This window comes from Cherax quadricarinatus, chromosome 16 (genome assembly GCF_038502225.1).
Source record: "Cherax quadricarinatus isolate ZL_2023a chromosome 16, ASM3850222v1, whole genome shotgun sequence".
NCBI lineage: Eukaryota > Metazoa > Arthropoda > Malacostraca > Decapoda > Parastacidae > Cherax > Cherax quadricarinatus.
In genome coordinates, this window is record NC_091307.1 from 47608159 (window position 1) to 47634281 (window position 26123).

General features: G+C 36.5%; 1 protein-coding gene across 1 annotated transcript in view; it reads left to right on the forward strand.

Moving 5' to 3' along the window:
* The window catches only part of LOC138852788 (glutamate receptor-like), a 57713-nt gene that overhangs the window by 21128 nt on the left and 10462 nt on the right, over positions 1–26123 (forward strand). Inside the window, exons 8-11 of the mRNA XM_070085667.1 lie at positions 9559–9649; positions 13342–13642; positions 13744–13961; positions 14076–14256. Coding sequence (XP_069941768.1) covers positions 9559–9649; positions 13342–13642; positions 13744–13961; positions 14076–14256 — 791 coding nt within the window. The remainder of the gene's footprint in view (positions 1–9558; positions 9650–13341; positions 13643–13743; positions 13962–14075; positions 14257–26123) is intronic.

Below are 26123 nucleotides of genomic sequence, written 5' to 3' on the forward strand. Positions count from 1 at the left end.
GATTTTTTCCATGATTGGTTTGTCCCAGTGGGACTGTTTGTGCTGTTTGGGAGGAGCTGGTCTACTGGAGGAGTCTGTAAGGGTGTCCCACCGAATTGCTGCTTCAGTAAACCTGGGGTCTTGAGCTCCTACCAAGTCTCTCAAGCGTTCGGGCACTATCTTCTTGACTAATATATATATATATATATATATATATATATATATATATATATATATATATATATATATATATATATATATATATATATATATATATATATATAATAGTGGTATATATATATATATATATATATATATATATATATATATATATATATATATATATATATATACATATGTGTGTGTGTGTGTATATACATATGTCGTGCCGAATATGTAAAACTGGTCAATTAGCAAGAACTCATTTAAAATTATGTCCTTTCTGAAATTTTCTCTTTTACGTTTAAAGATATATTTTTTTCATTAATGAAATGTAAAAATTTTTAATTTTGCAACAAAAGAATCTTAGAAAACTTACCTATCCTTATTATAACAAGAGCAATTTATTTTAACCTAACCCAACTAAATATATTTTAGATTTGTTAACAATTATTTAATACTAAGCAAACGCAGTGAAATATATTTTTTTCGTTAGGTTCAGAATGATTTTCGCGAAATTATTCCATACACAAATTTTCACTTGTCCTATATGGCAAGATGAGCGTTGCTATTTAAGCCGAGATCGTAAGTTCTGCCTATTCGACACGACTTATATAGATATATATATATATATATATATATATATATATATATATATATATATATATATATATATGCCAGATGACTGTGAAACAGAAACTTGTAACTTTTTTGCATGATGGTAGGATTGCTGGTTTTTTTTCTGTCTCTTAAACACGCTAGATAACAGGGATATCTTGCTACTCCTACTTACACTTTGGTTACACTTCACAGACACGCACATGCATATATACATACATCTAGGTTTTTCTCCTTTTTCTAAATAGCTCTTGTTCTTTTTATTTCTTCTATTGTCCATGGGGAAGTGGAAAAGAATCTTTCCTCCGTAAGCCATGCGTGTCGTATGAGGCGACTAAAATGCCGGGAGCAATGGGCTAGTAACCCCTTCTCCTGTAGACATTTAATAAAAAAGAGAAGAAGAAAAACTTTATAAAACTGGGATGCTTAAATGTGCGTGGATGTAGTGCGGATGACAAGAAACAGATGATTGCTGATGTTATGAATGAAAAGAAGTTGGATGTCCTGGCCCTAAGCGAAACAAAGCTGAAGGGGGTAGGAGAGTTTCAGTGGGGGGGGAAATAAATGGAATTAAATCTGGAGTATCTGAGAGAGTTAGAGCAAAGGAAGGGGTAGCAGTAATGTTAAATGATCAGTTATGGAAGGAGAAAAGAGAATATGAATGTGTAAATTCAAGAATTATGTGGATTAAAGTAAAGGTTGGATGCGAGAAGTGGGTCATAACAAGCGTGTATGCACCTGGAGAAGAGAGGAATGCAGAGGAGAGAGAGAGATTTTGGGAGATGTTAAGTGAATGTATAGGAGCCTTTGAACCAAGTGAGAGAGTAATTGTGGTAGGGGACCTGAATGCTAAAGTAGGAGAAACTTTTAGAGAGGGTGTGGTAGGTAAGTTTGGGGTGCCAGGTGTAAATGATAATGGGAGCCCTTTGATTGAACTTTGTATAGAAAGGGGTTTAGTTATAGGTAATACATATTTTAAGAAAAAGAGGATAAATAAGTATACAAGATATGATGTAGGGCGAAATGACAGTAGTTTGTTGGATTATGTATTGGTAGATAAAAGACTGTTGAGTAGACTTCAGGATGTACATGTTTATAGAGGGGCCACAGATATATCAGATCACTTTCTAGTTGTAGCTACACTGAGAGTAAAAGGTAGATGGGATACAAGGAGAATAGAAGCATCAGGGAAGAGAGAGGTGAAGGTTTATAAACTAAAAGAGGAGGCAGTTAGGGTAAGATATAAACAGCTATTGGAGGATAGATGGGCTAATGAGAGCATAGACAATGGGGTCGAAGAGGTATGGGGTAGGTTTAAAAATGTAGTGTTAGAGTGTTCAGCAGAAGTTTGTGGTTACAGGAAAGTGGGTGCAGGAGGGAAGAGGAGCGATTGGTGGAATGATGATGTAAAGAGAGTAGTAAGGGAGAAAAAGTTAGCATATGAGAAGTTTTTACAAAGTAGAAGTGATGCAAGGAGGGAAGAGTATATGGAGAAAAAGAGAGAGGTTAAGAGAGTGGTGAAGCAATGTAAAAAGAGAGCAAATGAGAGAGTGGGTGAGATGTTATCAACAAATTTTGTTGAAAATAAGAAAAAGTTTTGGAGTGAGATTAACAAGTTAAGAATGCCTAGAGAACAAATGGATTTGTCAGTTAAAAATAGGAGAGGAGAGTTATTAAATGGAGAGTTAGAGGTATTGGGAAGATGGAGGGAATATTTTGAGGAATTGTTAAATGTTGATGAAGATAGGGAAGCTGTGATTTCGTGTATAGGGCAAGGAGGAATAACATCTTGAAGGAGTGAGGAAGAGCCAGTTGTGAGTGTGGGGGAAGTTCGTGAGGCAGTAGGTAAAATGAAAGGGGGTAAGGCAGCCGGGATTGATGGGATAAAGATAGAAATGTTAAAAGCAGGTGGGGATATAGTTTTGGAGTGGTTGGTGCAATTATTTAATAAATGTATGGAAGAGGGTAAGGTACCTAGGGATTGGCAGAGAGCATGCATAGTTCCTTTGTATAAAGGCAAAGGGGATAAAAGAGAGTGCAAAAATTATAGGGGGATAAGTCTGCTGAGTATACCTGGTAAAGTGTATGGTAGAGTTATTATTGAAAGAATTAAGAGTAAGACGGAGAATAGGATAGCAGATGAACAAGGAGGCTTTAGGAAAGGTAGGGGGTGTGTGGACCAGGTGTTTACAGTGAAACATATAAGTGAACAGTATTTAGATAAGGCTAAAGAGGTCTTTGTGGCATTTATGGATTTGGAAAAGGCGTATGACAGGGTGGATAGGGGGGCAATGTGGCAGATGTTGCAAGTGTATGGTGTAGGAGGTAGGTTACTGAAAGCAGTGAAGAGTTTTTACGAGGATAGTGAGGCTCAAGTTAGAGTATGTAGGAAAGAGGGAAATTATTTCCCAGTAAAAGTAGGCCTTAGACAAGGATGTGTGATGTCACCGTGGTTGTTTAATATATTTATAGATGGGGTTGTAAGAGAAGTAAATGCGAGGGTCTTGGCAAGAGGCGTGGAGTTAAAAGATAAAGAATCACACACAAAGTGGGAGTTGTCACAGCTGCTCTTTGCTGATGACACTGTGCTCTTGGGAGATTCTGAAGAGAAGTTGCAGAGATTGGTTGATGAATTTGGTAGGGTGTGCAAAAGAAGAAAATTAAAGGTGAATACAGGAAAGAGTAAGGTTATGAGGATAACAAAAAGATTAGGTGATGAAAGATTGGATATCAGATTGGAGGGAGAGAGTATGGAGGAGGTGAATGTATTCAGATATTTGGGAGTGGACGTGTCAGCGGATGGGTCTATGAAAGATGAGGTGAATCATAGAATTGATGAGGGAAAAAGAGTGAGTGGTGCACTTAGGAGTCTGTGGAGACAAAGAACTTTGTCCTTGGAGGCAAAGAGGGGAATGTATGAGAGTATAGTTTTACCAACGCTCTTATATGGGTGTGAAGCATGGGTGATGAATGTTGCAGCGAGGAGAAGGCTGGAGGCAGTGGAGATGTCATGTCTGAGGGCAATGTGTGGTGTGAATATAATGCAGAGAATTCGTAGTTTGGAAGTTAGGAGGAGGTGCGGGATTACCAAAACTGTTGTCCAGAGGGCTGAGGAAGGGTTGTTGAGGTGGTTCGGACATGTAGAGAGAATGGAGCGAAACAGAATGACTTCAAGAGTGTATCAGTCTGTAGTGGAAGGAAGGCGGGGTAGGGGTCGGCCTAGGAAAGGTTGGAGAGAGGGGGTAAAGGAGGTTTTGTGTGCGAGGGGCTTGGACTTCCAGCAGGCATGCGTGAGCGTGTTTGATAGGAGTGAATGGAGACAAATGGTTTTTAATACTTGACGTGCTGTTGGAGTGTGAGCAAAGTAACATTTATGAAGGGGTTCAGGGAAACCGGCAGGCCGGACTTGAGTCCTGGAGATGGGAAGTACAGTGCCTGCACTCTGAAGGAGGGGTGTTAATGTTGCAGTTTAAAAACTGTAGTGTAAAGCACCCTTCTGGCAAGACAGTGATGGAGTGAATGATGGTGAAAGTTTTTCTTTTTCGGGCCACCCTGCCTTGGTGGGAATCGGCCAGTGTGATAATAATAAAAAATAAACAATATATATATGTATATATATATATATATATATATATATATATATATATATATATATATATATATATATATATATATATATACATATATATATATATATATATATATATATATATATATATATATATATATATATATATATATATATATATATGTATGTATATATATACATATATATATATATATATATATATATATATATATATATATATATATATATATATATATATATATATATATATATATATATATATATATATATATGTATGTATATATATATATATATACATATATATATATATATATATATATATATATATATATATATATATATATATATATATATATATATATATATATATATATATATATATATATGTATATATATATATGTCGTGCCAAATATGTAAAACTGGTCAATTAGCAAGAACTCATTTAAAATTATGTCCTTTCTGAAATTTTCTCTTATACGTTTAAAGATATATTTTTTTCATTAAAGTTAATGTAAAAATTTATAAATTTGCACTAAAAGAATCTTAAAAAGCTTACCTAACTTTATTATAAGAAGAGTAATTTATTTTAGCCTAACCCAACTAAATATCTTTTAGATTTGTTGACAATAATTTAATGCTAAACAAACACATTGAAATATATTTTTTTCGTTAGGTTCAGAATGATTTTGGCAAAATTATTGCATACACAAATTTTCGCTTGCCCTATATGGCAAGATGAGCGTTGCTATTTAAGCCAAGATCGCAAGTTCTGCCTATTCGGCACGACATATAAATAAATATATATATATATATATATATATATATATATATATATATATATATATATATATATATATATATATATATATATATATATATATATATATATATGTATATATATATATATATATATATATATATATATATATATATATATATATATATATATATATATATATAAATATATATATATATATATATATACATATGTCGTGCCGAATAGGCAGAACTTGCGATCTTGGCTTAAATAGCAACGCTCATCTTGCCATATAGGGCAAGTGAAAATTTGTTTATGCGATAATTTCGGCAAAATCATTATGAACCTAACGAAAAAAATATATTTCATTGTGTTTGTTTAGTATTAAATAATTGTAAATAAATCTAAAATGTATTTAGTTGGGTTAGGCCAAAATAAATTGTTCTTGTTATAATAAGGTTAGGTAAGTTTTCTAAGTTCCTTTTGGCGCTAAATTATAAATTTTTACATCAACTTTAATGAAAAAAATATATCTTTAAACGTATAAGAGAAAATTTTAGAAAGGACTTAATTTTAAATGAGCTCTTGCTAATTGACCAGTTTTACATATTCGGCACGACATATATATATATATATATATATATATATATATATATATATATATATATATATATATATATATATATATATATATATATATATATGTCGTGCCGAGTAGGCAGAAATTGCGATCTTGGCTTAAATAGCAACGCTCATCTTGCCATATAGGACAAGCGAAAATTTCTGTATGCAACTATTTGTTTGTTTAGTATCAAATTATTGTAATCGTATCTAAAATATATTTAGTTAGGTTAGGCTTAAATAAATTGTTCTTGTTGTAATAAGGTTAGGTAAGTTTTCTAAGATTCTTTTGGTGCAATATTATGAATTTTTACATTATCATTAATGCAAATAACATATCTTTAAGTGTATAAGAGAAAATTTTAGAAAGGACTTAATTTTAAATAAGTTCTTGCTAATTGACCAGTTTTGCGTATTCGGCACGACATATATATATATGTATATATATATATATATATATATATATATATATATATATATATATATATATATATATATATATATATATATATATATATATATATATATATATATATATATATTTATATATATATATATATATACATATATATATATATATATATATATATATATATATATATATATATATATATATATATATATATATATATATATATATATGTATATATATATGTCGTGCCGAATATGTAAAACTGGTCAATTAGCAAGAACTCATTTAAAATTACGTCCTTTCTAAAATTTTCTCTTATACGTTTAAAGATATATATTTTTCATTAATGTTGATGTAAAAATTTATAATTTTGCTACAAAAAGAACTTAGAAAACTTATATAACGTTATTATTACTAGCGCAACTTATTTGAGCCTAACCCAACTAAATATATTTTATATTTGTTTACAATAATTTAATACTAAACAATCACAATGAAATATATTTTTTTCGTTAGGTTCAGAATGATTTTGGCGAAATTATTGCATACACAAATTTTCACTTGTCCTATATGGCAAGATGAACGTTGCTATTTAAGCCAAGATCGCAAGTTCTGCCTATTCGGCACGACATATATATATATATATATATATATATATATATATATATATATATATATATATATATATATATATATATGTATGTATATATATATATATATATATATATATATATATATATATATATATATATATATATATATATATATATATATATATATATATGTATATGTATGCATATATATATGTATTTATATACATGTATATATATATATATATATATATATATATATATATATATATATATATATATATATATATATATATATATATATATATATATATATATATATATATATATATATATATATATATATATATATATATTAATATATATATATATATATATATATATATATATATATATATATATATATATATATATATATATATATATATATATATATATATATATATATGAATATATACATATATATATATATATATGTATAATATATATATATATATACATATATATATATAAATATATATATATATATATATATATATATATATATATATATATATATATATATATATATATATATATATATATATATATATATATATATATCCAAGCGGTTTCGTGACTACTCACATTACCAAGGAACAATAAAAGTAATGCATCAAAGGAAGGCATATAAAGTGTCTAGCCCACACCTCACTATCACATCCCACAACAAAGCAACACCTGACGCGTGACTCATAAGAAAGGGGACACTGCAGCAGGCCCGATGGCCCAACTAGACAGGTTCTTCACACAACCCACCAATAAACTATGCTACCCAAGAATTAAGAATTTTTAAATTTATTATTTGTCCAATGTATTATTAAATTCTTCCCAAATTCTATTAATCATAAATGGATCTAATTTACATAAACCAAAGGAAATATTCATATTATTGTCAAAACTGCTTTTTATGAAACAAGATTCAATTATATTCCTGTCAACCAAGGACTTGCTTGATACAACTTTCTCAACTTTTTGAAAATCAATTGGATTGTTAAAATCTCTCACATGAATAAATAGAGCATTGGAATCTTGTCCAGTTCTAATGCTATATTTATGTTGTTTTAATCTTAGTTCGAGATTTTTACCAGTTTGACCGTAATAAACTTTATCGCAAATTTTACAAGGAATATTATAGACACATTCCTCAGCATTTTGGGGGGAATTCTTTATCAAAAGTTTTTTTGACTGCATCAAGATTTTTAAATGCAACTTTGATATTAAAAGTCTTAAGAAGAGAAGGCATATCAACCAAGTTTTCATGGTAAGGGAGAACCAACATATTTTTAGTTGAATAAGGCTGGTTGTCCCTTTTTGGATTGTAAAAAGTATTTCTAGCAATTTTAAAAGATTTTTGGGTATTTCAAATCATTACCATTTTCATAAATTTTGGATAATTGCTCCGCCTGAGCATGCTTCTTCTCCGATGATGATGATGACCTATGCCTACTTTGTTGTTGTATCTTCTTGCAAGGACACTCCACTGCCATATGGTTGTACCCTTCACAAGTCTTAAACGTTGGTCTCTGTCCCACATAGGATACCATCACTTGCGATCCGTCCTGGTTTTATCACTATCTTACGAAACTAAATGAACACTTGTCGTAAGTTTCGTCTGCCTAGGAAGGAACATTACGAATTAGTGCACTCTGACGTCTTCATTCACCACCATCATGACATTCTGACAATTGTCAACCATCTTGTCACACACCTCGGCAGACAGTAACTTTATAAACAATCGTGTAGCCCTATTCATCCCTACACCACAGAAATCTCCATCAACTATTCCATGTGTGTCCCTAATTATGGTGTGTATTACAACCTCGGCAAAATAAGGCCTGTTATCCTGGGTATAAAGGGAAGCAATAAGCAGAACGAAGATAGGTGAATGACTTTGAAATATATTTTCCTTCACCAAGAGCGATAGTAAGTACAAGTATGTACACTTTATACAGTTGGAAATGTATGTGTACAACACGGTTATTCAAAGGCAAAGACAGCCTGGAAACAGAATGGACAACTGTGCTCAACCAGCTCTAGAATGGAAATGACAAGGGTGGACAGGTGAGTGGTGACCACGCCACCTCCATAATTGCCAGAACCACCTTCTCATTGGCTGAATCTAGGTATTGATTGAACTATGGGGCCCCATCATTCACTCCTTAGTACCAGGTTCGCTGGTTGGGGAGGTAGCCTCTTAATAATGAGGGGTGTGTACATGCGACGAATAAAGGTTACATACTCTTTGCGTGCCACAGTGTGTAACAACACGTTCGACACATCTGGCATTAGAGCTTCCTTCAGTAGTTCAATGCCAACTGTGTTTACTCGTTTCCTGAATCCCGTGGTAAATGTGTACACGGGTAAACCACACTCGGAAAAGTTGGAGGAGCTATGACTGGACGTCCACTCAGGCTGCTGTCTAAGCAGCTAATATCGCTAAATAAATTGTAGTGTACTTGACGCTTGCCACACTCATGAAGTAGGTAAACTATAAATCTGTAGACGTTCAAAGAGAGAATGATCTCAGATATTAATTGTAAAGAGAGATTAATAGACCTGAACCTGTCGACCAGGTAAAATGCGTCATAATTGTCAAATATACTCAGACGCATATACTCGGCCAATTAATCCCCGATGAATGGACCGAGACCAAGGTGAGGAAACAAAAACTAGGATTTGGCCAAAACAACAAACAGTTACAGATAACACTAACACCCAGGCAAAAATAAATATATAAATGATTAAGTATGAATAATGAATTGCAAAATTATTAATATTTTTTTTCACCAGTTACTCTAACGTTCGACCTCCTGATGGAGTCTGGGGTTCTAAGCTTGGTAACGGCTCATGGACCGGAATGATGAGGATGGTCATGACAGAGGTGAGTACTATGAAGTGTAATCGTGTTTTAAAAAAACATATTTTATTTCCTAACAAAAAAGAGGGGAACACCCATATTTATTTTTTGTAATACATTTGAAAGCTGCTTAGTAACTCAATTAATCCTAAGAATCCGTTATGTATTACTCAATAACTCTGTTTTGTATGTATTATCAATTCAGAAATTTAAGATTGATTACAATTTAGTAGAACTCTTTCTTAGTGAAAATCATTTCGATTTTTAGAGACCAATTGACGTAAAAAAAATTCTTGACGATGTGAAGAATATTCGACTAATATTAGTTAAATATTAATTCAAGGATTTATTTGCAACACAGAATTCTCAACAAACACAGGGAGTACAATCCTAGAGAACTCTCAATTATTTTAAGGGTCTGAAAATCTCAACTCTATATTATATGTCAGTGCACTAATTTTATTCTTGAAATTGCTTCATATATTTATTGTAAGTTTAATTATATATGTAATTTAAAAAAAAAATAATTCTTTTTAATTAAGTCATTTCTAGCTGTGTGAAACAAGTGTTGTACTGTTGATACAACACAGTTAAGTTGATCAACTTATTGGTGTTGTATCAATAATACGATTTCACCCATATGTCGTGTCGAATAGGTAAAACTTGTGATTTTTGGATTAAATAGCAACGCTCTTCTTGCTAAGCAAGTGCAAACCAAAATTTGTGTATGCAATAATTTTGCAAAAAAATCATTCTGAACCTAACGAAAATAAAATATCATTGTGTTTGTTTATTATTAAATTATTGTAAACTTATCTAAAATATATTTTATTGGATTAGGCTAAATTAAATTGCGCTTGTTATAATAAGGTTAGGTAATTTTTCTAAGGTTCTTACCGTACAATGTTATTAATTTTTACATTACAAGGAGTCGAACCCATGCTGTTTTGGCCCGACGCCTGGTGAGAGAAAATGCATGATGCTTTAGACCACACAATCCTGCATCACTAGATCACACAATTGCGTGGTCTAGTGGTCTAAAGCGTCATGCATTTTCTCTCACCATGAGGAGGGCCAAAACAGCATGGGTTCGACTCCTTGGCTAGTGCAGTGTTGTTATGGATCAATACCACCTGTTCCGTGGGTACAATAATATATATATATATATATATATATATATATATATATATATATATACATATATATATATATATATATATATATATATATATATATATATATATATATATATATATATATATATATATATATGTCGTGCCGAATAGGCAGAACTTCCGATCTTGGCTTAAATAGCAACGCTCATCTTGCCATATAGGACAAGCGAGAGGATTCTTCACACGACATTGATTATTTCCTGGTTCGCTGTGATGATTTCACTCTTGGAGATTTTAAGGATGAATCTCAAGTCTTCTCCCTGTATTTTCACCTGATGTCGGTCCTCTGAGAGGAACTCTTCAGTACTTGCCACAGTGCCATCATCCAGGCACCAGATGTTGAGCTCGCTCCATAGGCTGGAAGTTAGTCCTCTTACTGCCAAGCAGAAAAGAAGTGGAGCGAGTGGGTCACCCTGCCGAACACCCTCTGATGAGCGAATTTTAAGTTCTCCAAACAAAAGAATTGAGGGTTTGCTGTAGCCGGCAAGACAACATCTCTCTTCTCCACATTAAAGGCATTTCTAAAATCAAGTTTGACTACGGCCTTGTCTTCTGGTAGGTCCCTGATGTAGGTCCTTGCCGCATGAGCTGCGGCTTCACTGCCTTGAGAGACCCCAAAGCCCAGTTGGTGTGGCTGGAGTAAACTGGCAGCTTCTAGGCGAATGTTTCTTTCTGCTGCTTTGGCAACGAGACGGCGAAGAGTGTTTCCAACAGCAATGGGTCTGATTTCCCCATCCTTCTTCTTCAAAGCACATAGTGAGGCTCCAGAAAAGAACGGTTTAATGGAGTTTTTGTTACTGCATGCCCAATAACTAATGTATTGCAATGAGAACGTTCAAAGGTCATAAACCGAACGGGGCAATTCTTTTCAACTTTATTAATGATAAAATAAATAACCGTAGTAATACTGAGGAAACATAAACTCAAATACAACTTGGAGTACAGACAACACATCCTACATTTATTCATCTTCTACAATTGCTCCCCCCCCCAAAAAAAAAAAATAAAAAAAAATAAAGAAAAACATTGCAATATCAGAGAAACACTAGTTCTGATTTGACCTTGAGTACAGGTAACATCTCAATGAATCAGATCTTACATTGCCTTGTCTGCAATCCTGCAAAATCATTTATCACATCTTCAAAATCAAGGCTCTCAACTGACCCATTTACTATGGATAACATTGCTAGGTCAGAGATTCTGGATTGACTCATTGTAGACCGTAAATAGTTTTTAATCAGCTTCAACTTGGAGAAACTCCTTTCACAAGAAGCCACAGAAACACACATAGTAAGAATAACCTCAGGCAGAGTGTCAGAGTTGGAAGAGATTCAATGAAATCTCATTCAGCTATGAATGTTAGTGCATACAGTGCAGTCCAGTGCTTAACTTTTTCAAGATCAACATCAGCAGCTTGCAGGTGCCTCCTAAGTCTTGGTATTTCAAGCATGAGTTCATTCTTGCATATTTCATTATAGAAGACTGTGAGTCTTGAAGAATCACCTCCAATTCTTCTTCAGTAGCTTGCACAAGATTCTTCATTTGAATGACCTCAAACACGGCTGCCACATCCTTGAATGTCTTTGATCGCATCTAGAGTTCATTATAAAAACGATCAATGCACTCCAATATCGCCCTCTTGTTTTCTTTCTATAGAATGAGTCCGGAATATCTCGTCTGCTTCCCTATCATTTTCTTTAACATGATTCTTCTCTCTGTTGGAAATCTATACTCCTCAGGTCAGTGATGAGTGATCACAGTGATGCAATGTGGATTAAGGGTTTTTCCAATATATCGTAAATAAAATTGTCGATTTATCGTAGTTTTTCTTATAACGTCATTGGTTTTTCTCTATATAGGCTTATTTGTACTCTGTAATCATATAATAAGCTATATAGAAACAAAGAATTTTTCTCTTAGGTTGCTGCAGCATTCTTTTGGGCATTAGTGTCATCTTCTTTAGAGGCTTTATGGTGTCACCCCTTGATGGTGTCACCCCTTGATGGTGTCACCCGGGGCGGCCAATGACAAAATGGCATAATTGCTCATTATGCCACAAAGGTTTCTAAAGATTTGGTGCCTTAAGATGCTGCTTCTCCGCACCTTTCCTGCACCTCTTCACCCACCTTGGGACGTTGTCCTACACGTCGTTACAATGTAATATATATCCAATACCAGTAAGCCCTTTATGTACAGTTGCATAAAGATAACGTACGTTTACAAGTACAATGAGGTTAAGTGACTGCAATCTCGGATTGCAGCATGGTGATTACAACTAGCTTTAGAGGATTACAACCCGGCCAGGTAATGTTTATTTCTTAAATCTTTAATTTAGGGAATAAAGAATTTTCGATATTTGTGAACTTGTCAATTGAGTTCATGTTTCTTGTTCATTATAAGAGCCTAAAATCAGAAAACTTAATAACTGAATATTTAAAGTACTTGTCTTTCCTTCTAACTTAAGTTAGATTCTAAAGTTATAGTTAAAAATGATACACGGATTTATAATATTGTAAATACGTATGGGATTTTTTTATACAGGAAGTTGCCATTGCTGCTGGCCCTTTTATGATACGTCAAGATCGAGCTGAAGTAGTGGACTTCACTGCCTCAATATTTGTAGACTACTGGAGGATCTTGGGTGCTCGAGGTGTTCCTGAGGAGGACCCCTGGGGTTTCATATTCCCCCTGGAGCCGCTGGTGTGGGCGGCCATCTTGGCTGTGATGCTGGTGCTTGCGACCGCAATATTTCTCATGAACTTGTGGTTCTCATACAAGTACATTGTTCAAGGCATTTGGTTACAGGTCATATTTGACTACCTACGAATATTATTGCAGCAAGGTTAGTGTGTGTATTTATGGAAGAGGGAACTGGAGGTGATGATAATGTGGAAAATGATTAACACTCATATTAACATAGATCATTTCCGGTAAATGCTACAGATTTGTCTGTACCGGTGTACTGGTGGTGGGAACGTATATTGTTGGTGGTGTGGATGATGGGAACGCTAGTGTTAACACGGAGCTACTCAGGCAACCTTATGGCCCTCCTGACAGTGAGACACATAGCACAGCCTTACCAGTCCCGGCAACAGGTGCTGAATGACACTTCCGTTACAATGATATGGATGGTAGGCTCCGGTCTGGAAGAAGTATTGCAGGTGACGAAAGAGCATATTCTCTTTTCAGTTATTTTAATAAATCTTTAATAACACAAATTTAATCCATGAGAATAAGTAGTGAGTCAAATGTCTGATTAGATTGTAGTTTTTCAGTCAGCTAAATCAGGTATATATCGTGAGATGGCCGACGCGGAAAGGAATGGTCGTCTTATATGGAAAACACAGGCTCAGTTTCCTGAACTTATGGACTCTTTGGTGAAGCAGGGTGACCACGTTTTATTAGAGGTTGACAGTGGCATGAAGGCATTGATCTCTCAACACTTTACGAGAACAGGTAATTTATTGCTTGTCTTTCTATGTCTCTTTCTCTCTGTACACACGCACACACATATATAAATATATATCTTTCTTCTTTCAACACATCGGCCGTATCCCACCGAGGAAGGGTGGCCCAAAAGGAATCACGAAAGTTTCTCCTTTTACATTTAGTAATATATACAGGAGAAGGGGTTACTAGCCCCTTGCTCCCGGCATTTTAGTCTCCTCTTAGAACACGCATGGCTTACGGAGGAAGAATTCTGTTCCACTTCCCCATGGAGATAAGAGGAAATAAACAAGAACTAGAAAGAAAATAGGAGAAAACCCAGAGGGGTGTGTGTATATATATGCTTGTATCTGTATGTGTAGTGTGACCTAAGTGTAAGTAGAAGTAGCAAGACGTACCTGAAATCTTGCATGTTTATGAGACAGAAAAAAGGACACCAGCAATCCTACCATCATGTAAAACAATTACAGGCTTCCGTTTTACACTCACTTGGCATGACGAAAGTACCTCCCAGGGTGGTTGCTGTCTATCAACATAATAAATACACACAACACACACACACACACACACACACACACACACACACACACACACACACACACACAGACACACACACACACACACACACACACTCACATATATATATATATATATATATATATATATATATATATATATATATATGTGTGTGTGTGTGTGTGTGTGTGTGTGTGTGTGTGTGTGTGTGTGTGTGTGTGTGTGTGTGTGTGTGTGTGTGTGTGTAAAGATGACATATACAGTATATGATAAGTTAGAGATACATGTCTAGTACATACGTGTTTCTCACTGATTATAATGCAAAAATCTCATCCAGCTCCTCAGAGCTGGGGCGCATGCCCAAAATATAGCAGACATTACCCCTCTGAACAGCAGTGCTGAGTTGCTGGAACAGAAAACTAACTGCACTGGGCTCCCTAGTTACCCTGATGAGTCTTTTGCCTTGCTCCTTAAAAGGAACATAGATACACTCTTTCCCCATGAACCAAGGGTCTCTGAGCCTATGGGAACAAAATAATAATGGAAAATGTACGCATATATTCCAGACTTTTGGGAAGCCCTGAAGCTGGCGGCTGCCCTTTTTTCCTCTCTGGTGTATTGGAGTTAGGTATCAGCCAAAGTAGATGCACATGTGTTGTCCCACAGAACCTGCTTCCCGTCTGTCCAGGCTTGAAGGGTGATACCATCTGGACGCTTTTGGCTGCCATTGGATCTGCATAGTTGGGGAGGCTCCCTTACTGCTGGGCATCCGGCTGTTGTGAGGCTCCTCTTGATAATGTCATTAACCTCCTCATGTCTTGCAATTTTTCCCTCTGCTATACGGTATGCTGCTTCACTGCTACAAATACACATGTGTTCGGTGAGAGTAGGGGCGACAGGTCGAAGGGCAACACCAATGCGGATTCTCTGTGGGTCGAGGCGTGTGCCAAGGCTGGAGTTGGGAACAGAAAGTCAACTGCATGAGGAGCTCTCACCTCGAGGAGGCGGGCTCTATCTTTCCCTGACACACACACTCAAGCATTGCTGAGGCTATATTTTTTACTATCGAGCCATCCCAGTGCGACTGTTTGTAGTTGTTGGGGGGAGCAGGTCTGGTTTCAGAGCCCGTTAGATTATCCCAGATCATGACTACGTCAATGAATTTTGGTCCTGGACTCCAATCTTGTCCCTAAGATGTTCAGAGAGAATCGCTGCTACTAGCTCTCTGGATGCAACGCATGAGGACAGGAAAGCAGGTAGTGCAATCTGTAATGACTTGCGGATACCAGTGCTTCCTAGACTGACTAGAAGTGTAGCTTGGTTCCACAGCCCATTTTCTAGAGTAAGGTTAAGTACTTTCATAAAAATCTGCCTCTGGATACTGACATACGAGTGCAGTATGGGGGTTATCATGTGAAGGTGGACATCTTAGGAAATAAGTCAATCTGGGTAGACTCAAGCACTTTGTGAGAACATAAAAGGCATCGTGGGTGTCAAGACTGCCTATTCCTCGTCTCTTCCAGTTTCTTCCCGATAATTTTGTCAATGGTATCGCTTCCCGGAGGTGCTCCAAGCAAGACGCTATTTGTGGGGGCAATGACTGATGCTCCTGGTAGTTTTGATGTAACTGCATCTATCACTTGTTGACTGACTGAGATAATTTCCGTTAGGATGAATTCATGATGAGACCCATTTCCTGTCCCGTGTCATCACCTGTGTAAGATCATCTAGATGGGAATCCTTTGTACTTGCTAGTGTGCCATCATCCAGGAACCAGATGTTTAGCTCACTGGTCAGAAGAGACATATTGCGAGAGGATCCCCTTGCTGGACACCCTCTGATGATGTGATTTCATGCTCTCCAAGCAAAAGTATTGATTCCTTGCTCTCTCTCTCTCTCTCTCTCTCTCTCTCTCTCTCTCTCTATATATATATATATATATATATATATATATATATATATATATATATATATATATATATATATATATATATATATATATATATATATATATACATATATATATATACATATATATATATATATATATATATATATATATATATATATATATATATATATATATACATATATATATATATATATATATATATATATATTTTTTTTTTTTTTATTATCACACCGGCCGATTCCCACCAAGGCAGGGTGGCCCGAAAAAGAAAAACTTTCACCATCATTCACTCCATCACTGTCTTGCCAGAAGGGTGCTTTACACTACAGTTTTTAAACTGCAACATTAACACCCCTCCTTCAGAGTGCAGGCACTGTACTTCCCATCTCCAGGACTCAAGTCCGGCCTGCCGGTTTCCCTGAATCCCTTCATAAATGTTACTTTGCTCACACTCCAACAGCACGTCAAGTATTAAAAACCATTTGTCTCCATTCACTCCTATCAAACACGCTCACGCATGCCTGCTGGAAGTCCAAGCCCCTCGCACACAAAACCTCCTTTACCCCCTCCCTCCAACCCTTCCTAGGCCGACCCCTACCCCGCCTTCCTTCCACTACAGACTGATACACTCTTGAAGTCATTCTGTTTCGCTCCATTCTCTCTACATGTCCGAACCACCTCAACAACCCTTCCTCAGCCCTCTGGACAACAGTTTTGGTAATCCCGCACCTCCTCCTAACTTCCAAACTACGAATTCTCTGCATTATATTCACACCACACATTGCCCTCAGACATGACATCTCCACTGCCTCCAGCCTTCTCCTCGCTGCAACATTCATCACCCACGCTTCACACCCATATAAGAGCGTTGGTAAAACTATACTCTCATACATTCCCCTCTTTGCCTCCAAGGACAAAGTTCTTTGTCTCCACAGACTCCTAAGTGCACCACTCACTCTTTTTCCCTCATCAATTCTATGATTCACCTCATCTTTCATAGACCCATCCGCTGACACGTCCACTCCCAAATATCTGAATACGTTCACCTCCTCCATACTCTCTCCCTCCAATCTGATATTCAATCTTTCATCACCTAATCTTTTTGTTATCCTCATAACCTTACTCTTTCCTGTATTCACCTTTAATTTTCTTCTTTTGCACACCCTACCAAATTCATCCACCAATCTCTGCAACTTCTCTTCAGAATCTCCCAAGAGCACAGTGTCATCAGCAAAGAGCAGCTGTGACAACTCCCACTTTGTGTGTGATTCTTTATCTTTTAACTCCACGCCTCTTGCCAAGACCCTCGCATTTACTTCTCTTACAACCCCATCTATAAATATATTAAACAACCACGGTGACATCACACATCCTTGTCTAAGGCCTACTTTTACTGGGAAAAAATTCCCCTCTTTCCTACATACTCTAACTTGAGCCTCACTATCCTCGTAAAAACTCTTCACTGCTTTCAGTAACCTACCTCCTACACCATACACTTGCAACATCTGCCACATTGCCCCCCTATCCACCCTGTCATACGCCTTTTCCAAATCCATAAATGCCACAAAGACCTCTTTAGCCTTATCTAAATACTGTTCACTTATATGTTTCACTGTAAACACCTGGTCCACACACCCCCTACCTTTCCTAAAGCCTCCTTGTTCATCTGCTATCCTATTCTCCGTCTTACTCTTAATTCTTTCAATTATAACTCTACCATACACTTTACCAGGTACACTCAACAGACTTATCCCCCTATAATTTTTGCACTCTCTTTTATCCCCTTTGCCTTTATACAAAGGAACTATGCATGCTCTCTGCCAATCCCTAGGTACCTTACCCTCTTCCATACATTTATTAAATAATTGCACCAACCACTCCAAAACTATATCCCCACCTGCTTTTAACATTTCTATCTTTATCCCATCAATCCCGGCTGCCTTACCCCCTTTCATTTTACCTACTGCCTCACGAACTTCCCCCACACTCACAACTGACTCTTCCTCACTCCTACAAGATGTTATTCCTCCTTGCCCTATACACGAAATCACAGCTTCCCTATCTTCATCAACATTTAACAATTCCTCAAAATATTCCTTCCATCTTCCCAATACCTCTAACTCTCCATTTAATAACTCTCCTCTCCTATTTTTAACTGACAAATCCATTTGTTCTCTAGGCTTTCTTAACTTGTTAATCTCACTCCAAAACTTTTTCTTATTTTCAACAAAATTTGTTGATAACATCTCACCCACTCTCTCATTTGCTCTCTTTTTACATTGCTTCACCACTCTCTTAACTTCTCTCTTTTTCTCCATATACTCTTCCCTCCTTGCATCACTTCTACTTTGTAAAAACTTCTCATATGCTAACTTTTTCTCCCTTACTACTCTCTTTACATCATCATTCCACCAATCGCTCCTCTTCCCTCCTGCACCCACTTTCCTGTAACCACAAACTTCTGCTGAACACTCTAACACTACATTTTTAAACCTACCCCATACCTCTTCGACCCCATTGCCTATGCTCTCATTAGCCCATCTATCCTCCAATAGCTGTTTATATCTTACCCTAACTGCCTCCTCTTTTAGTTTATAAACCTTTACCTCTCTCTTCCCTGATGCTTCTATTCTCCTTGTATCCCATCTACCTTTTACTCTCAGTGTAGCTACAACTAGAAAGTGATCTGATATATCTGTGGCCCCTCTATAAACATGTACATCCTGAAGTCTACTCAACAGTCTTTTATCTACCAATACATAATCCAACAAACTACTGTCATTTCGCCCTACATCATATCGTGTATACTTATTTATCCTCTTTTTCTTAAAATATGTATTACCTATAACTAAACCCCTTTCTATACAAAGTTCAATCAAAGGGCTCCCATTATCATTTACACCTGGCACCCCAAACTTACCTACCACACCCTCTCTAAAAGTTTCTCCTACTTTAGCATTCAAGTCCCCTACCACAATTACTCTCTCACTTGGTTCAAAGGCTCCTATACATTCACTTAACATCTCCCAAAATCTCTCTCTCTCCTCTGCATTCCTCTCTTCTCCAGGTGCATACACGCTTATTATGACCCACTTCTCGCATCCAACCTTTACTTTAATCCACATAATTCTTGAATTTACACATTCATATTCTCTTTTCTCCTTCCATAACTGATCATTTAACATTACTGCTACCCCTTCCTTTGCTCTAACTCTCTCAGATACTCCAGATTTAATCCCATTTATTTCCCCCCACTGAAACTCTCCTACCCCCTTCAGCTTTGTTTCGCTTAGGGCCAGGACATCCAACTTCTTTTCATTCATAACATCAGCAATCATCTGTTTCTTGTCATCCGCACTACATCCACGCACATTTAAGCAACCCAGTTTTATAAAGTTTTTCTTCTTCTCTTTTTTAGTAATTGTATACAGGAGAAGGGGTTACTAGCCCATTGCTCCCGGCATTTTAGTCGCCTCACACGACACGCATGGCTTACGGAGGAAAGATTCTTTTCCACTTCCCCATGGACAATAGAAGAAATAAAAAGAACAAGAGCTATTTAGAAAAAGGAGAAAAACCTAGATGTATGTATATATATATATATGCATGTGCGTGTCTATGAAGTGTGACCAAAGTGTAAGTAGGAGTAGCAAGATATCCCTGTTATCTTAGCGTGTTTATGAGACAGAAAAAGAAACCAGCAATCCTACCATCATGCAAAACAGTTACAGGTTTTTGTTTCACAGTCATCTGGCAGGACGGTAGTACTTCCCTGGGTGGTTGCTGTCTACCAACCTACTACCTACATATATATATATATATATAAAATATAATATATATATATATATATACATATATATATATATATATGAAATATATATATATATAAAATATATATATATATATATATATATATATATATATATATATATATATATGTATTCATATATATATATATATATATTTATATATATATATGTATTCATATATATATATATATATATATATATATATATATATATTTATATATATATATGTATTCATATATATATATATATATTAATATATATGTATATAAATATATATATATATATATATATATATATATATATATATATATATATATATATATATATATATATATATATATATATATATATATATATATATATAAACACGTCGACCGTTTCCCACCGAGGCACGGTGACCTAAAAAGGAAGAAAACCCGAAAAACTAAGAAAAAGCATTTGTTTTCACTCAACTCTTTCACCATCACTCATACATGATCACTGTCTTTGCAGACGCGCTCAATTACGACAATTTAGATGTCCCTCCAAACTACCAATATAAGAACATAAGAATGTAGGAACACTGCAGAAGGCCTACTGGCCCATACGAGGCAGGTCCTTATCAAAACGACATCTACCTAAAGCTACTCAAGAAACAACTCCCGCACCCCCCAACACCAATCAAACCCATCCCCTCCCACTCATATATTTGTCCAGTCTCTTCTTAAAGCTACCCAAGGTCCTAGCCTCTATCACCCCACTGGGAAGACTGTTCCACGCATCTACAACTCTGTTAGAAAACCAGTACTTACCTATGTCCTTTCTAAATCTAAATTTATCCAACTTAAATCCATTATTCCTGGTTCTTACCTGGTTCGACACCCTCAGTACTTTATTAATGTCTCCCTTGTTTATGCCCGTCATCCACTTATACACTTCAATGATATCTCCCCTCATTCTACGCCTCTCCAGAGAGTGGAGATTTAAGGCTTTAAGTCTATCTTCATACGGGAGGTTCCTTACACAGTAAATCATTTTAGTCATTCTTCTCTGTATGTTCTCTAATGAGTCTATGTCCATCCTGTAGTAAGGGGACCAAAACTGAGCAGCATAATCTAAATGAGGCCTCACTAGTGATGTATAGAGCTGTAAAATAACTTTTGGACTTCTGTTACTTATACTTCTTGAGATAAATCCAAGTAATCTGTTGGCCTTGTTGCGCACACTGAGGCACTGCTGTCTTGGCTTTAGATTTCTGCTTACCATGACTCCCAAGTCTTTTTCACATTCTGTATGACCAAGCTCTACTTCACCTAGATTATAGCTTCGAGGGTCACCTTCATTACCAAGGGCAAGTACCTTACACTTATCCACATTAAACTTCATCTGCCATTTCTCAGACCAAGACATTAGTTTGTTCAAATCGTCCTGGAGTTCATTGATATCCTCCTCAGAGTGAATTATACGGCCTATCTTTGTATCATCAGCAAACTTACTCATGTCACTAGTAATCCCTTCATCAAGGTCATTAATGTAAATTATGAACAAGAGAGGGCCTAAAACTGATCCTTGTGGAACGCCTCTAGTGACTAATCCCCATTCAGATTTCACTCCATTAATGGTAACTCTCTGCTTTCTATTGGTAAGCCATGCCTCAATCCATGCTAGAACTTTACCTCCTATACCATGAGCTGCCACTTTTCTTAAGAGTCTCTTGTGAGGTACTCTGTCGAAGGCTTTACTAAAATCCAAATAAACAATATCATATTCCTTATCACTGTCAACTGCCTCAAATGTTCTATTGAAGAACGTCAGTAAGTTTGTCAGGCAGGAACGACCTCTCGTGAATCCATGCTGAGATTCATTTATCAAGTTATGCTCTTCAAGGTGACTTCTGATAATGTCAGCTATAATTGATTCTAATAACTTGCCCACTATAGATGTCAGGCTTATTGGACGGTAATTTGAAGGAGTGGACTTATCCCCTGATTTGAATATAGGAACCACATTAGCCATCTTCCACATCTCTGGCACAACACTGGTAAGGATGGACGCATTGAATACACTCGTTAATGGCTGACTAAGCTCCATCTTGCATTCCTTAAGTACCCTTGAAAACAACTCATCGGGTCCCGGGGACTTACTTTGTTTCAGTTTGTCTATCTGTTTAATAACCATGTCCCTCGTGACAGTAATATTAGTTAACTTGAATTCATCAGGAACTAAATAATTGTTAATTACTGGAATCTCATTTACATCTTCCTGTGTAAAAACTGACAAAAAATAGTCATTAAATAAGGAACACATTTCCAGTTCATTATCCGTCAGCTGTCCATTCCCAGATTTCAGAGGTCCTACTTTTTCCTTCACCTTCGTCCTATACACTTGAAAGAACCCCTTTGGATTAGTCTTTGATTCATTAGCGACTCTAATTTCATAGTCACGTTTAGCCTTTCTAATCGCCTTTTTTACTTCTCTTTTAAGCTGAACATATTGGTCAGTAAGGTTAACCTCTCCTCTTCTGATGCGCCTATAAATTCCCCTTTTCTCCCCTAATAGATGCTTTAGCCTCCTGTTAACCCATTTGGGATCGTTATTATTAGACCTAATTTCTCTCTGGGGAATGTATATACTCTGGGCACTGTGTACATTATTAAGAAAACAATCATAAAAGCAGATCCCTTCATATTCATAAGTATGATTATCGTCAATAAAATCATTAGCTAGATAACCCCAATCAAGATTAGACAGATGTTCCCTAAGTCCATTATAATCGGCAGAACGAAAATCGGGGATTTTTACTGTATTATCATTATTCTTGCATTCCCAATTAATGCTAAAGGTGATGGATTTGTGATCACTTGCGCCAAGCTCTTCAGTGATCTCCAGATTATTCACGAGTGTTTCCTTATTTGACAAGACTAGGTCTAGCAAATTATTACCCCTGGTAGGTTCAGTTACACTCTGTTTCAGAAAACAGTCCTGAACTGTTTCCATGAAGTCACTGGACTCTAGATTACCTGTCAAAGAATTCAAGTCAATTTGGCTAAAGTTAAAGTCCCCTACTATGACTACGTTACTGTGACCAGAGGCCCTAACAATTTCGTCCCAAAGAAGTCTCCCTCTATCGTGATCCAAGCCTGGAGGTCGGTATATTACACCTAGAATTAGTTTTTCTTGACCCTCCACGAACTCTACCCAAACAGACTCTGTTACTGCTCCATCTATTTTTATACCTGTTTTTATGCAACAATTAATATTTTCTCGAACATACAATGCAACTCCTCCCCCCTTCCCATTACATCTATCCACATTGAATAACTTAAATCCCTGAATATTACACTCAGCAGTCATATCCCGACTCTTTAAATCATACCACGTTTCAGTTAATGCAATGATATCAAAGTTCCCAGCACATGCTACCAAACGTAGTTCATTAATTTTATTTCTTGCACTTCGACTGTTAGCATAAAATACCATCATGTGTTTTTTCTTCTGCACATTTTTCCTATTCATCTTTGTTTTTACACAATTTCTGAAATTATCATTACCGAGAGTTACTACATGACAGTTACTATTAAGATTCTTAATATCAGAGCATAAGTCAATATATCCATACTCATTATTAATCATTTCTAAACCCATACCTCTAACTAATCCTAGTTTAAAGTCCTAACAACCCCCTCAACTGAGTTAGCAAGAAAACCCACACCTGCCCTGGATAAGTGAACCCCATCCCTGGCATACATGTCATTTCGGCCATAGAAGTTGTCCCAGTTGTCAATGAATGGTACTGCATTATCCTTACAGTGTTTATCCAGCCAACAATTAATGCCAATTGCTCTGGACAACCATTCATTACCAACACCTCTTCTTGGCAAAATGCCACATATAACAGGGCGCCCCCCCTTCTTCCTAATCATGTCTATAGCTGTCCTGAACTTTCTAACTAAATCCTCACTTCTACGCTTGCCTACATCATTGCCTCCAGCACTGAGGCAAATAATAGGATTGATCCCATTACCGTTCATGATGTTGTCAAGCCGGCTAACAATGTCCTCTATCCCAGCCCCAGGAAAGCATACCCTTTGTCTCCTACTCCTGTCCTTCAAGCAGAATGCCCTATCCATGTATCTAACCTGGCTATCCCCAACAACAACAATATTCTTACCTTCCTTGTTGTCGTTCGTCGTGACGATCCCAGTAGTAGACTCACATTCGTCGGGTAGCACCGAGAATGCGTTGGAGGTTTCCACGGGAGTTTCCACAGCAGTCTCTTTCTTCTTCATCGTTTCTGGCTTTCCATTCGTCTTCTTGATCGTCAACTTCGTCGTCCCCTGCTGTCCAGCCACTGACCACGATCCCTTCTTGACCTGAGGACTCGAAACAGGAGGACTACTACGAATCCTCTTGTTTTCCTCGGTCAATCGCCGTATCTCCATCTTCGCTGCCCTCAATTCTTCCTTAAGTTGCTGGTAAAGTTGCTCGATGGAGGGCATCTTGGTTCAGTCCACGGGAGCAAACAAGACACTTCTTCACAGAGTTAAGTATAGGTCAGCACTCAAAGTACATATCCTAAACCCCTCCTTAGAGTGCAGACATTGTACTTCCCATTTCTAAGACTCAAGTGTGTGGGTGTGTGTATGTGCATATATATATATATATATATATATATATATATATATATATATATATATATATATATATATATATATATATATATATATATATAGATATATATTTAAATATAGGGAAGTACCACCTCTATGGCTGGAATGGGGACCCTCATCCTCAGAGAAGACAATAAACGTAACTCAGGGAAAACTCAAGGTTCTCCCCGGAGCTTTTTGAATATATTCTTCTCCTACCACCCCCTATATTTGATATTCTATGTGAACATTTATTAATAAGCAGAATACATTTACAGAAAAACATAAACATGAATTCAATGGCACAATGTATCAAAGATCATGAATTTCCTCCAGCTCCTCCGAGGCTGGACGCGAGCCAAGTATGCAGCAAGCATTTCCCCTCTGGATGGCTACGATGAGGCGCTGGAACATGAAAGTGGCTGCCCTTGGGTCCCTGGTGGTGTCGATGAGTCTGGAACCCAATTCTTTAAGGAAACGTGTGGCATATTTTTCCCCATGATCCCAAGGTCTCTGATCCCACTGGGACAAATTGATACTGTAGGCTTATGTCCCTGTATTTGCTGATCTTGTATTCCTCCCTTTGGTCAGCAGCTCCTCCCTGTCGCCCCACACTGTGATGGATATAGGTGTCAGCCAGTGTGGACACACAGGTATAGTCCAATGCTAAGAGCTTGCCATTCTTCCTAGGATAGATGGAGATCCCGTCGGGGCGGTTTGCTGAGTTGTGGGTATTGTTGGCTGCTAGTGATCGGGGCTCCCTCTTGGCTGGGCATCCTGCTGTAGCAAGGGTTCTCTTAATGATGTCGTTGACCTTATTGTGTCTTGCATGCCAGCCCATGGCCCTCGGGCCATCCCAGTTTGACTGTTTGTGAGCCAGTGCTTCACTAGGGTTTGGTGCTGGAGCAGCAAGAGTCTTCCAGTCAGTGATGGCACTGGCATAGCTAGGGTCTTCTATTCCTGCTGAGTCACTGAGGTTATCAGGAAGAATTTGTTTTATCAACTCGTTTG